The 15,870-nt window shown below is 39.0% G+C and overlaps 1 protein-coding gene and 2 non-coding genes across 3 annotated transcripts in view; all 3 read left to right on the top strand.

The window, feature by feature from the left end:
- SPAG17 (sperm associated antigen 17) overlaps positions 1-15,870 on the top strand; it is a 214,437-nt gene that overhangs the window by 162,927 nt on the left and 35,640 nt on the right. The window contains exons 29-31 of the mRNA XM_021690132.1: positions 10-227; positions 5,662-5,806; positions 7,668-7,822. Coding sequence (XP_021545807.1) covers positions 10-227; positions 5,662-5,806; positions 7,668-7,822 — 518 coding nt within the window. The remainder of the gene's footprint in view (positions 1-9; positions 228-5,661; positions 5,807-7,667; positions 7,823-15,870) is intronic.
- LOC123324775 lies at positions 12,057-12,136 on the top strand. The gene has a single exon (XR_006540040.1). It is a non-coding gene; the product is annotated as a small nucleolar RNA U2-19 (small nucleolar RNA).
- LOC123324774 lies at positions 12,297-12,366 on the top strand. Its single transcript, XR_006540039.1, has one exon. It is a non-coding gene; the product is annotated as a small nucleolar RNA U2-30 (small nucleolar RNA).

Genomic DNA, 15,870 nt, shown 5'->3' with positions numbered 1-15,870 from the left:
CTTCTGCAGGAAAAAGTCACAAAAATCAGTCATCAATTGCACATAAGAATGAAAGCCATGAACCTCACCCAGAGACAGTTCGAAGAGTAACTCCTGTGGAGGTTCATGTAGGCACCTGGTTTACAACCACACCTGAAGGAAATCGGATTGGCACCAAAGGATTAGAAAGAATAACAGACATGACCCCATTATTATCCTTTAAGGCCACAGATCCTGTCAACGGAACGGTATGGCAAACTATTGTATATTGCAAAATTTTTATAAATCATTAGAGTTCTGAAACAACACATTAGAAGAGTACCTGACAAATAATTAATTTTTTGTAACTACTTGGTAAATAGTGGGTGGATGGATGAACAGATGGATCCATCTTTGCAAACACAAAACCTTTGTGTGGTTTATTTGACTAGAAAAATGTACCATGAAATACTAATTTTTGAAATGAGAAACAGATCATGAATATCTATATCACATTTAATACATATAAGATTGTGTCATATATTTCTTTATCTTGGATATATTTGTGTGTATGTCTTATCTTCTAGAAGCTGAGGGGCTACACTTTGTTCCTATTTCTTTGTGTGCAACTGAAATGAGTGGTAGAAATTTATTCATGATCCATGACTTCAAAGAATGTATAGTATATTTAAGGAGATGTTTACATTAAATAATTCAAGAATTTGGCAACATTACAGAGCAACTGGACAAAAGATTTGTAGCCTAAGAATAAGTGACAAATGAGTGGTATAGAAAATAATGGTTTGGGGGCACCTCGATGGTGCCGTCAGTTGAACGTCTAACTCTTGGTTTTGGCTCAAGTCACAATCTCAGGGTCTTGAAATTGAGCCCCATGTCCAGCTCTGCACTTATGCAGAGTCTACTTGAGATTCTCTCTCTCCCTCTGCCCCTCCCATTACTTATGTGCCCTCTCTTTCTTAAATAAATATATATAAATAAATAAATAAATAAATAAATAAATAAATAAATAAATAAATAAAATCTTCAAAAAAAAAAAAAAAGAAAGAAAAGAAAAGAATGGTTTGGCTTATTATGTGAAATCAAAACTCCTGGGATGAACAATAGTACCTTCTATGTGGCAGGCCTTCTGTTAGGGGGTTGGTTTTTTTTTTTTTTTTTTTTAAGATTTTACTTATTTATTTGACAGAGAGAGAGATAGCAAGAGCAGGAACACAAGCAGGGGGAGTGGGAGAGGGAGAAGCAGGCTCCCCACCGAGCAGGGAGCCCAACCCCAGGACCCTGGTATATGACCTGAGCTGAAGACAGACGCCTAAAACTGAGCCACCCAGGCACCCTGTGGGGGTTGGGGTTTTGTGTACATTATCTCATTCAGTCTCCACACCAATGAATATTATACTACTCTGGTGAGGAAATTGGGCCTCAGCAAGTTAAGTAATGCAGTCAAGAGTACACATCCAGGAAGTGCTGGATCCCAATTAGAAGCAGTTGTTGGTGACTGAAAACTGAGCTCTTTCCATTCCTCAGCTAGTCCTCTGACATCTCATGTGGAGCTTTGCGGTACCCATGACATGATGGGTAGTTGCCTTATATCTGGGCTTGGGACTTCCTACCCTTGTTTATAACAATGTGCTGCTGGTCAAAAGCAAAATGACTGCTCACTATTGAGATGAATTACATTACCTAAACAAATGTGTTTTCCTTTCTTCTTCAGTCTACTTCTGAAATAATTTTGTAATCTCTTACCTTGTCTGCTAGTTGTATTTTTTGTGAGACTCAAAGTACGTATTATCTCAGGAAGGTTTTCTGGTCACTTCAAATAACTCCCTTTCATTCAGCCCCTGATGTAGATTATTTAGCATAATATGCAAATGCGATGAATATTTCTTAGTAACTCTCTATTTCCCTAATTATTACCTATCACCATTATGGAAGCATGAACCAATGTCCAAGAGCCTGGATTCAAGCATTCGTTGAACATCAGACACCTAACAGATAAATAAAAACAACAGTAATAATAATATTGACTGATTGCTTGCTGTTTGCCAAGCCCTCTTCTCCTTTTATTCTCACAACAGACTTGTGTTGTTTCCATTTTACAGATGAGGCAAAAACAGAAAGGTTAAATAATTTTCCCAAAAGCACACAGCAAGTAGTAGAGTCAGAATGTGAACCCCAAGGTTGCATTCCAGATCCCGTGTGCTTAGCCACCAGGGAAATAAGGGCCAAGAAATCACACGGTTGTACAAAACAAAATTGAAAATGGATGTTTTTTCATGACACCTGACATGAAGTATCACTAAATTAGAGGTGTGGGCACTGCCCTCGTGGTGACACAGACCTGGTTTTGAACCCCAGCCACACTCCTACTGGTTGTGTGACTTTCTTGCTACTGTATTCTTCTCACCACTGAGAATAATAATTTTCCCACCATATGGTGACCAGAAAGTGTCAGTGTTATGTGATGTTTTGAAATGTTCGAATAATTCTAAATAATAGTAAATATCTCTACTGGCTAAAGAGCTAGTATTAACCCTTGCTGACTTGATGACTGACTGAATGTTAATCACTTTGCCGACATTATCTCGCTTAATCCACATTACATCCCTGAAGAAGATACTAGTGTTGCCTTCATTTTGCAGATGAGGAAACTAGAGCACAGAGAAGTAAAGCCACTTGCCTAAGTTGCCCAGCCATCTGTGAAGTTAGGATTTGAACTCAGGCAGCTTTACTCCAGAGCTCATGCTCTCAACCACTATATTCTTTTTTTTTAAATTTTTTTATTAACATATAATGTATTACTTGTTTCAGGGGTACAGGTCTGTGATTCAACAGTCTTACACAATTCACAGTGCTCACCATAGCACATACCCTCCCTAATGTCCATCACCCAGCCACCTCATCCCTCTCACCCCCTCCAATCCAGCAACCCTCAGTTTGTTTCCTGAGATTCAGAGTCTTATGATTTGTCTCCCTCTCTGGTTTCGTCTTGTTTAATTTTTCCTCTCTTCCCTTATGATACTCTGTCTTGTTTCTCAAATTCTTCATATCAGTGAGATCATATGATACTTGTCTTTCTCTGATTGACTTATTTCACTTAGCATAATACCTTCTAGTTCCATCCACGGTGTTGCAAATGGCAAGATTTCATTTTTTGATGGCTGCATAATATTCCATTGTATATATATATATACCACATCTTCTTTATCCATTCATCTGTCGATGGACATCTTGGCTCTTTCCATAGTTTGGCTATTATGGACATTGGTGCTACAAACATTGGGGTGCAGGTGCCCCTTCGGATCAGTACATTTGTATCTTCGGGACAAATACCCAGTAGTGCAATTGCTGGGTTGTAGGGTAGCTCTATTTCCAACTTTTTGAGGAACCTCCATACTGTTTTCCAGATTGGCTGCACCACCTTGCATTCCCACCAACAGTGTAGGAGGGTTCCCCTTTCTCCACATCCTTGCCAACATCTGTCATTCCCTGACTTGTTAATTTTAGCCATTCTGACTTCAACCACTATGTTCTTCAGCAGTATTTCTCATTTAACACATTGGCTGAGAGTTCCAATGATAAGAACCTAAAATAATGACAGCATGCATTTCTCTCCTATATAGTGATTTCTGCCTACTATAAAGAGATAAGAAGGCAATTATCACCTGCTTCCAATAGCCACAGATATTTGAATCAAAACACAGCTAACAAACCTGCTGTCACATCCATTTGGACTCTTCAGTGAAATACTGTGTCCCTTACACTTAGGACAGTACAAGTTAGAAAATACTCAATGATTGAAATATGCATTACATAATTTGCAATACTGTTATTGCCAGTTGGACACCATCCGTGCAAGGAAGGAGGGAAGGAAGCATAAACGGGCAGAGGGAGAAGCTGAGCTGAGGCACAGACCAGACAAAGCCTCAGCCAACTGGCAGGGGCTCAGGAGCCAGTATGCTCTGCCTCAGCATCCCGAGTCTGGTAACAGGAAGCAGACTGGTACGTCCCTGCCTCACTCAGTCACTGGACACAGTTACTCTGGAAAGCTGTGAGTCAGGCAGAGCATCTCTCTGCACCTGGGGCAGACACGGAAAGAGCTGAGAGCCGGAAGCTGTTTGCTGATAGCTCCCCCCCCACCACAGTTGGGGAGCAAGTCCTCTCTTGAAGAGAGATACAGGCCGCGCATCTCCGTATCTGCCACATCTACACATACACACACACACACACACACACACACACACACACAACTGGGGGTGTAGAGCTTCACTGGTCAACCATTGAGCTACTGTATGTAAGGGCCTGATTGTTCTTTCAGAGTGAAGCACTTGTCAGAACTAAGTGAATTTTTTTTCTGTGACTGCTACTCTTTAGTACTGCTTTGGCTCTGCTTGGGAGAAAGGCTGAAGTCCTTAATCACAGTTTAAAGCTCTCTCTCATTTGGTCCTTCACCTTCTGGCCTCATCTCCCACCCTTCTCCTCACTGCTTCCTGGGGTCCTTTGAGTCCCCCGTGCTGCTCCCCTGCACCAACACACCCAAACCAAGCTCTGGCCTTGCTTCCTCTGAGGGGAAGCCAAACCACATCAGAAGTCTCCTGACCAGGTGATCCCTCCAAGGGCTCCTTTGGGGTCTTCCTTAATGACCGTCTTTCTTCCAGGATGGGAGGGAGCATATGATCTGTGTCTTTCTTATGGTCTGTAACTCCTGGAGGATAGGGACTTAAACTTTAGTCTCGTCCCATATCGTACCCTCAGCACCTGTCACAGTTCACAGCACATGGCCAGCACTCCACATCAGAACAGACCTGGACATACGGGGCTGACCAGGTTACCACCCTTTGGCTTCCTGCCTTGGATGATAACAGCTATTTTCCTTCTCAGACCTTCCATTCATCTTCCACAGTAACCCTCTCCACCGGAATAGAAGACATTACAGGTTAAAATTGACAACCAAACTAACAAACATCCAGGCTTTAATCTGCACCTGCATTTGCTCCGCTTTAGGGAAGGACACAAGGCAGCAAATGCAGCGTGATCAGTGGGGCGCCCTCGTCCAACTGGGAGGCCCAGCAACAAGCCACAGGCACAGCTTCCTTTACCCCTCCAGCCCACATGGGGCACGACCGGCAGCCACAGACAAGAGCCTGTGAGCGTGTGGATCGGCTTGAAACACAGAGAAGCCACAGCCTCTGTTCCCCACCAATTTTCATGTTCTGTTCTGATGACATTAGACTGAGATGGCATGACAGGCAATGCAGCCTCCGCCGACCATGCTCACCTTACACCTGTAATTTTCAAGGAGGCAGGACCTGGGATCATTTTCCCAGACAGACCGGGGCCAGGCCAGTCCTGATGTTAACTTTGTTTCTCACAAATACACAATGCCAGGAGGAGCATCAATTTCCAAGTCAAACAGCCTTAGTCGAACACCAGCCCTGGCGCTTGCTGAGTGAACTTGAGCAAATTTCTTAACTTCTCTAAACCTACATTCCCTCATCTACAAAATGGGGATAGCACTGCCTGCCTTCCAGGATTGTTGCAAAGCTTTGACCAAGTAGAGGAGATCAAACTTTAGCTTATAAACGGATAACCAGGATTTTGATGGTATTCAATGAGGTATAAATATAAACGCACTTGGGATGAACCACCTGACCAAATGATCGTGCTCTGCCTTTGTATGTTCAGGTCATGACAACTCGAGAAGACAGAGTGGTCATTGTGGAAAGAAAAGATGGTACTCGGATAGTGGATCATGCTGATGGTACCAGAATCACAACCTTTTATCAAGTTTATGAAGATCATATTACTCCTCCAGATGATCACAAAATAAGTAAGTTTATTTTTCAAGCATGTGACAATATTTGTGTCTTTAGAATAAGATGAGTAGAAATGTCACTGCTTTTTTTTAACCCACACATAAGAAAAATAATTTTTTAAAGAACTCTCTCAACCAAAGAATACACGTGCAGTCTAGAGCAGGGCCTCTGTGGCCCTTTTGTTACTTTTTTTTATCCTCAACAGATGTGGGAGTGATAAAAGCTCCAGTTGGCTATCTAGTTGGCTATCTATTACTATATAGATGGGTAGTAATAGTACCTTTTTCCATTTTCACTGCTAAAATATAGTGTGGATTGGTGGCAACTAAAAGTTAATGATCATGACTTCATTGCCTGGGACATTAGCTCTCAGACCTGTTTCTGTTGATACTTATGGAACCTGATTTGCATATAGGTGACCTCAGTAAGGTCCTCCTTCAATTCGGAACATGCCTCTCATTATCAGAGAGACGGTGTGAGAGAAGAACAAGCTGCAGATGCTAGTTAACAGACACCTGGGCAGAAACTCGAAAAGCATAATGCCTTTCCTAACCTAAATTTAAACAAGATTTTTAAAGGCAAATTATTCCCTGACTCCCTTTTCTTTAATTCCAGATTTTATTTGTTTAATGCATTAAATGCTTCCTTGCCAAATTAAGTGCAACAAAACTGGCAAGCAAGTGGGAAAAGACCAACCTTCATATCCCACTGGTTAGAGAGAGAATTAAAAGAGCCACTGGAGAGGGCAATTTAAAAATAGAAGTTTAAAATGTGCATATCCTATGATGCACTGACTCCACTTCTGGGTATATGTAGAAAGACACTCTTAACAACACTCTTACCCATTTGTACAAGGAAATAGGTTCAGGGTGCTACTTGCAACACCAAGTATGATATCAAAATGCTGGGAAATAGATGTCCATCAACAGCAGAATAGAAACATAAAATGCAGTATTTTTTTTTTAAATGGTCCTGAAATGCACTTTATTATATCAGGAGTCTTTTTTTTTTTTAAGATTTTATTTATTTATTTGAGAGAGAGAATGAGATAGAAAGAGAGAGCATGAGATGAGGGAGGGTCAGAGGGAGAAGCAGACTCCCTGCCGAGCAGGGAGCCCGATGCGGGACTCGATCCTGGGACTCCAGGATCATGACCTGAGCCGAAGGCAGTCGCTTAACCAACTGAGCCACCCAGGCGCCCCAAATGCAGTATATTTTTACAAAAGAATACTATACAGTAGTTAAAAGGAATGAAGTACACACATACACACAAATACCCACACACCTATATATCAAGATGGCTAAAGGTCTCAAAGCGATGTCAAGTAGAAAAAAAGTAGGTGTAGAAGGATACATACAGTAATATGTAATGTATGCATATTTAAAGCCCACAAAAGATGATACATTATTTTGATTCATATATTTATAGAAAAGATAAAAGTAGACTTCAAGAGAAGGGAATAAACCCAGAGATAAGGAGAAAAGTGAACTTCAACTTACCCGTAATTTTTCTCTTATATACATATTAAGAATGTTGAAACAGATATGGCAAACTATTAACGAGTGTAAATTTTGATTGGTGAGTATATGAATAGTTAAATTATTTGTTATGCTCTTCTGGGTGTTTTCAATTTCTCAAAATAAAAACAGTAGTGAGAACAAAACAGCACACTAAATTAAGTAGGAAGAGTTATTCTGGAAGAATTACTCTGCACTGACAGTGAGTAGGCCACACACCAGCCCCGTGGAGTGAGTTCTCAGCACTTGGTCTCAACTTCTAGTCCAGGTGGCCAGGAGACAGGAGCAAACTCAGCAGGCAGGTGTGTTTCCCAATGTGTGCATCCTGTCAAATGCTTACCTTGCATTTGCTTGCAGCTGAAAGTCCTCAAACTGTCACCAGGCAGGTGAAGTGCATGCGGATAGAAAACTCACACTACGCCACTATCATCACCAACTGCGAGGACAGTAGCTGCTGTGCCACCTTTGGGGATGGGACATCTATTATTGCAAAGCCACAGGGAACATACCAGGTGGGTCTAGGGGGAGATGAGGAGTGCCAAAGGGAAGTGTCCATTCAACTAAGAAAACCCACTCCTCTGGGGCGGTGAATATTCCTGCCATGTACAGCTGTTGTTCCTTTTGTCTCATGTTCTTAGAACACACTTCTCAATCTCTTTTTACTTATTCATCTTCTTTTTACAGTCCATTACAGAAAAACACTGTCCTGCTTGTCTTACAATGCTTTGGTATTTTGGGATCAATGTTTTAAACCAGAATGTATTTGTTGGGGATCTTTTATGTGGTAGGTGGCAGGCACTGTTAGAAGCACTCATGTGATCTGTCCTGTGCCTACCCGACCAGCTTCACCTCCTGCCACCTCTGTCCTTATTCACACTTTCCCGTCCTTCCCATCTCTAGTCCATTGCCACTTCACCAAGAGTCCCCACAGGATGGGAGGGAGCATATGATCTGTGTGGTCCTAGGAGAGCAGCTTGCAAAGCTTTGTTCTTGAAGGCTCAGGAGGGAGCACTGTTAGCAACTCCTATACCTTCCTACATTTCCCTATTAATCACAACCACCTCGTGTCAGCCTGTAGTCCCTTTAGCCTTGGAAGGATTTGCCCTCATCTTTCCACTTGCCGGAGAAGAGACACAAGTGCCAAGATGTCACATACAATGTCACAGGATACTGAGAGCACAAAACCAGAAGATGACTGACAAAGACCTCAGTGACAAACATTTGTTGTTGTGAAAGCTGCTAAAGCCAGTTTATCCCTCCCATCTCTCCAAATAATGTTATCCTACTCCCTCTTCTTCCAGTGTAGACTGTTATGGAGCAAGGCAGGTGCTGAAAATGAGACACGATTGTGAAGTGTGGCAGTTGGCTAAGGGGTGCAATTTTTCTTCTACAATACTCAGAATGTCCATTTTTTCCAGCAGATTGGCAGCATCCATATTCCAGTACCACGTGTGCTACCAGATGTCATGAGAATCCCCTAAGATTGTGTGATGAGTCCACTTTTTGTCTTGTTTTTATTATAGTCCCAAACTCAAATGGTTACAACTATGAGGGCAAAGGAATTTTAGAACCAATGACAGTTGCCACTGGAGAAAGAGACATAAACAGAAAAGAGATCCAACTAAGACACATTCGGTGTCTGCCACTATTGTGTAGCCACTTGTTCCTTCCAGGTTTGCCCAATCTCCCAAAACACAGCCCAAGAATGGATTGGAAGGTTGACCACTCTTGGTTGAGAAACACACAGACCTTAGTTCCCAACTGGAAAAAAAAAAAAAAACTCCAAATAAACTTACCAACACCTATTATAGTTCTGTAGTTGTATAGCACTGAAAGATGGCATTCAAATATACCCTCTGCCCATCCCCTATTGGTTGGTCATCACTTCATCACTCACCAGCATGAGAACAATGGGCAGTATGATGAGTGAGGCTGGATTTTAAGCAATGTAATAAAAAAAAAGAAGGAGGTAGATCTTGGTATTATCTACCATTGTACCTTAGCAGCACTAAAAAGATTAACCAAGACATCAAATAGGAGGCAGGTATAACAGTTGCTATCCTCTATGACTATAATGTGTCACAAGTAGGGGTGGGACCATCCACCCAGCTAGAGGGTTTCGGGAAGACAAGATGATAAATATGGGTCTATTAGCCCCCATGGGAAACCTTCCTCTGTCCCTCGTTCTAGGAACTGAAACCAGTTTCCCTAGACCAGAAGGCCTATTGTCTTTCTGGGGAAAGTGTGTGTATGTGTGTGTGTATGTGCTGGAACAGGCTTCTGAAAGAAAGTAGTCAGACTATTCTTCTATGCCAGTATGATCCAGCCTAAGTGGTTCCTTTGGGAAAGATACAGAAATGTAATAAGCATTTATAAGAATACTTTGGAGGAGGACTTCAAGAGTCCTTGTCTTTGTTAGCAATACCATAAACAAACACCTTATAATAATGGAATGTGGTTATATCCTCTACTCGGTATGTGAAATCAGTTGGAAGAGGCAAATTTTATAGTAAACTTTGAGCAGTATATATAAAATATGAGAATGTAAAATGAGAATTCTATTTGCTAACTGGCTATCGGGTTAATCAAAAACAATCTCTAGCAGAAAATGTGGGTCATCACTATATTTGCCATGTTGAGCCTGTAGGCTTCAGCATAGATGTTTCTCCAGGTTAACTTCCTAGAAAGAAATGCACGTCCTGTTTATCAGGTTTACTTTTGTCATTTCTATATTGTTGCTTCACCTGGTCTATGGTATGTGTCTTAACAGTGGATGTTACAGGACATTCCTTCTCTGTCCAGAGCAGCTTTCAGTAAATCATGGAGTCAAATCTGACAGTTTGGGTCCATTCTGATGAGGACTTTTGGAGGCCAGGAAAGTTGCAAATTTACCAGCCACCAGTGCCTACTCTAAAATGTGCCTGAAACCACAGAAAAGTCTTAGAATTAGCCAAGGTCAAATGGGGTTCTCTGGGCCTGGGCAATGGTGGGTAGTCAGTATGAGACACTTCCAGAATGGTAGAGTAAGGACCTCTGAAAATACATTACTACACAAAAACAACTAGAAAACTGAAAATATTGTCAAAATCAACTTTTTCAGAACTCTGGAAATTAACCAAAGGATTACAACAATCAGAAAAGCAAAGAAAGAGAAAGACTTGATCCTGGGAAGTACAGCAAGATTCATGGTGATTTCACTTGCCATATTCCCCTCCCCGCCCCCAGCTTCATGGTACCCTTCAAAATCAACACCCTCACATTCATGATAGCAATGAAAACCAGCATGCCAGCAAACACTGAAAGAGGAAGAATAGATTTAGAGCTCTCCAAAAGTCTCACCACAAAATATTGTCATTGTTGACCTGTTTGGCTGTTCCCTGGAAACCCCATTTGCAAGGGTTATCTTTATTTGATCTGACTCTGAGCTCACTCACCACAGACTTTTCCCCAAATGGAGGTAATTATTTAACATTACAGCTGCCTGAAGTGGCAATAACAAACAAGAGGGTGAACAAAAAAATTAAAAGGAACAGCTGGGGAACAGAAGCCCATATAAGGCTTTGAAAAGCTCTGACACATTCCTTGGAATCATCCTCTTCTGAGGGCTCTGTTTGCATACTGGGGTATTCTTTTCAGTACTCCAGCTGGAAGTTTATAACTCTACTTAGCCTTTACTCCCTGCTTATGCAGATCCTCTTGATCAGCAAGAGTGAAAGATTAAGGCTTTCTGAGCTCTTTTCCAGGCATGCATACAGTCCTGCACATGAATGTGGCTTTCTAGATTCCAAGGAATATGGCTTATAATGTATAAAGATGTAATTTTTTTTTACAATACTAACACAAAGTAGGAGGGAAGGAATAGAGCTATATAGGCGCAAAGATTTTGTATAATATTGAAATTAAGTTAGTATTATTTCAATCTTGATGGTTATAAATTAAGACATTATTTGTGATCTTCAAGAAACTCTAAGAAGGGGCGCCTGGGTGGCTCAGTTGGTTGGGCGACTGCCTTCGGCTCAGGTCATGATCCTGGAGTCCCAGGATCGAGTCCCACATCGGGCTCCCTGCTCAGCAGGGAGTCTGCTTCTCCCTCTGACCCTCCTCCCTCCCATGCTGTCTCTCATTCTCTCTTGCAAATAAATAAAATCTTAAAAAAAAAAAAAAAAGAAACTCTAAGAAAATAATGGAAAAATATATAGTAAAAGAAACAAGGGAACTAAAACGGCAAAAAATGTCTATTTAAAGGCAGTAATGGATGAATACAGGGGGAAAAGAAGCATAAAGCATATAGAAAACAAATAAAAAATTGGAAGATATAAATCTGACTTCAGTAATTACATTAAGTATAAATGGATTAAAAAACCCAATAAAAAAGCAGATATTGGGAGAATGGATTAAAAAACATGATCCACATATACGCTGTTGACAAGAGATACACTTATATGGTCAAAGACACAAACAGTTTGAAGGGAAAAGGATGAAAATAGATAGACCTGCAATAAGTAATTGAAAGGGAACTAGAGTGGCTATACTAATTCAGACAAAATAGATCTTACAACAAAATATTATCAGAGACAAAGAGGTTATGTTATAATGATAAAAGGATCACTCCATCAAGAAAACATAACAACTATAAACATATTAGGCACCTAACAACACGTCCAAACATCTAAGTATTTCCAGAGTTGTACATTATACAATTTAAAATGTCAAGTTTTTTCTCTGAGATCTGCTCTTACTGAAGTGGATCAGTGATGAAATTAGCCAAATCTGAGCATCAGAAGACCTTGCAGTCTACCTGATGCATGATCTCTATAGTTCTGAGAAGCAAACGTAATTTAAAATAATAAGGGCTTGTGTCTGGAGATGTGTGTGTGTGTGTGTGTGTGTGTGTGTGTAAAGGTGACCGTGTATAACTGAGGACTTGATGAATGAGATTGGGGGAAGGAGAAGGGGAGATGTGTGTGTGTGAGACTAATGAGTTCTGAGCAATGATGAAAAGGTTTTACTACTGACCTTTACAACTATAAAGGCTTCTACACTTGATCTGAGTTCAGAATTAAAGAAAAAGAAGTCTAGTTTTAAATAGTAAAAACTGGCTTAGTTAAAATGAGAAATAGACAATTCAACAATAATATTTGGGAGACTTTAGTAGCCCATTTTCAGTAATGGATAAAATAATAAACAATAAAAGTGAATAATAAAAGAAAAATAAAAGACTTAAACAGCAGAATAACCCAACAAGACCTACTAGACATCTATAGAACACTCCACTCATCAACAATAAAACACATTATTCTCAAGTGCACATGGAACATTCTCTAGGAAAGACTATGTGTTATACCACAAAACAAGTCTCAGTAGATTTAAAAGGATCAAAATCATACAAAATATTTTCTACCACCACCATGGAATTAAATTAAAAATCAGTAACAGAAAGAAGTTTGGGAAATCCACAAATATGTGAAAATTAACACAGAGAAGAAATCACAAGAAAATTGCTTTGAGATGACTGAAAATAAAACCTTAATATCCCAAAACCTATGGAATGCTGCAAAAGCAATGCACAAAGGAAAATTTCTAGTTTTATATTGCCTAAATATGTATACTATAAAAGATCTCAAATCAATAACCTAACTTTCCACCTAAGAAACTAGAAAAAAGAAGGCAAACTAAAATCAAAGCAAACATATAGAAGTAAATAATAGATTATAATAGAAATAAATAAAAGACAGAATAGAAAACAATAGAGAGAGTCAACAAAACCAGAAGTTGTTTCTTTGAAAAGATCAACAAAATTGAAAAACCTTTAGGGAGAGAGAGAAAGGGAGAAAGGGCAGGGAGAGACCCAAATTACTAGAATTAAGAATGAAAGAGAAAACATTTTTTCCAACCTTCCAGAAATGAGAAGAATTATAAGGAAATACTATGAATATCAATAGATTAGATACCATAGATGAAACAGATAAATTTCTGGAAAGGTACAAACTTCTAAATCTGAGTTAAGAAGAACTAAAAAATCGGAATAGACCTATAAGAAGTAAAGAGATTGAATTGGTAATTTTAAAACTTAGCACCCAGAAAAGCCCAGGCCCAGAGGGCCTCACTGGTAAATTCTACCAAACATTTACAGAAGAATTAATACTGAAGAATTTTCACAAACTCTTCCAATATACAGAAGAGAAGGGAACACTTCCCAACTAATTCTATCTGGTCAGTATTACCCTGTTACCTAAACCAAAGTTATCACAAGAAAACTCCAGACCAATATATCTTATGAAGATAGATAAAAATCTTCAAGAAAATGCTAGCCAACTGAATCCAGCAACATGTAAAAAGGATTATACATTGTCACCAAGTGGGATTTATCCCCCAAATTTAAGGTTGGTTCAAGATGCAAAAATCAATCAATATAATATACCATATTAAAAAATAAAGGACAGAAACCACATGATTATCTACATAAGACTCAGAAAAAACATTTGACAGAATTCAATACCCTTTCATGATTTAAAACAAAACAAAACAAAACAAAACTCAATGCACTAGGAATAGAAGGAAACTTCTTCAACCTCATAAAGGGCATCTACAAAACAAAACAAAACAAAAAAACCCACAGCTAACAAACAGCATTCTTATTGGTAAAAGACTAAAAGCTTTCCCCCTAAGATCAGGCACAGGACATGAATGTTTGCTCTCATCCTTCCAACTCAACATTGTACGAAGGCTCTAACCAGGGCAATCAGACAATAAGAATAAATAATGTGCAAGCAGATTGGAAAGGAAAAAGTAAAACATCTCTCTTTTTACAGATGATATAAAAGTGTATTTAGAAAATCCTAAGGAAGGCAATCTACCAAGAACACAATGTACACACACACAATTAGAACTAATAAAAAAGTTCAGCAAGTTTGCAAGATATAAGATCAATATATAAAAGTCAATTGTATTTTTCTACATTAACAAAGAGCAATTCAAAATTGAAATTAAGAAAACAATTCTGTTTAAAGTAGCATCAAAAGGAATAAAATACTTCTCTTCAACAAATGGTGTTGGGAAATCTGGACAGCTACATGCAAAAGAATGAAACTCAACCACTTTCTTATACTATACACAAAAATAAACTTAAAATGGATTAAAGACCTAAATGTGAGACCTGAAACCATAAAAGTCCTAGAAGAGGGCACAGGTAGTAATTTCTCTGACACTGGCTGTAGCTATATTTTTTTTAGATATGTTTTCTGGAGCAAGGGAAACAAAAGCAAAAATAAACTGTTGGGACAACATTAAAATTCCTTCTGCACAGTGAAGGAAACAATCAACAAAAACTAAAGGAAAACCTACTGAATGGGAGAAGATATTTGCAAATGATGTATCTGATAAAGGGTTAGTATCCAAAAAATTTAAAGAACTTACACAACTCAACACACACACAAAATAAATAATCCAATTAAAAAATGGGCAGAAGACGTGAACAGACATTTTTCCAAAGAAGACATACAGACATGAAAAGATGTTCAACATCACTCATCATCAGGGAAATACAAATCAAAACAACAGTGAGAGATCACCTCACACTTGTCAGAATGGCTAAAATCAACAATACAAGAAGCAACAAGTGTTGATGGGGATGTAGAGAAAGGAACACTTTGCACTGTTGGTGGGAATTTGAACTGGTGCAACCATTGTGGAAAACAGTATGGAGCTTCCTCAAAAAGTTAAAAATAGGACTACCCTATGACCCAGTAATGGCACTACTGGGTATTTACCCAAAGAATACAAAACCCCTAATCTGGAAGGATATATGCACCCCTATGTCTATTGAGCATTATTTACAATAGCCAAATTATGGAAACAGCTCAAGTGTCCATTGATAGATGAATGGATAAAGAAGATGTAATATATATATTACATGGATATAGATATATTACACACTATGGAATATTACTCAGCCATAAAAAAGGAATGAAATCTTGCCATCTGCAGCAACATGGATGGAGCTTCAGAGTATAATTATAACCCTAAGTAAAATAAATCAGTCAGAGAGAGACAAATAGCTTATGATTTCACTCATATGTGAAATTTAAGGAAAAAAACAAATGCAGAAAAGGAAAAAAGAGAGTGATAAGCCAAGAAAGAGACTCCTAACCATAGAGAACAAACTGATGATTACTAGAGGAGAGGTGAGTGTGGGATGGGTGAAATAGGTGATATGGATTTAAAAAAGGAATAAAAGGAATAAAATAATTAGAAATAAATTTAATAATACTGAAAACTACAAAATATCACTGAAAGAAATTAAAGAAGACCTAATAAATAGAAAACATCACATGTTAAGTTTATGGAAGACTTAATATTGTTAAGATGGCAGTACTCCTTACATTCTTTATTAACATCTCAGCTGCCTTTTTTGCAAAACTTGATAAGCTGATACCAAAATTCTTATGTAAATTCGAAGTACTCAGAATAGCCAAAACAATCTTGAAAAAGAACGAAGTTAGATGACTCACACTTCCTGATTTCAAAACTTACTACAATGCTACAGTAATCAAGACAGTGT

Source organism: Neomonachus schauinslandi, chromosome 4 (genome assembly GCF_002201575.2).
Source record: "Neomonachus schauinslandi chromosome 4, ASM220157v2, whole genome shotgun sequence".
NCBI classification, from domain to species: domain Eukaryota; kingdom Metazoa; phylum Chordata; class Mammalia; order Carnivora; family Phocidae; genus Neomonachus; species Neomonachus schauinslandi.
The sequence above is the reverse complement of the archived record's forward strand: the minus strand, read 5'-3'. Positions and strand labels throughout refer to the sequence as shown.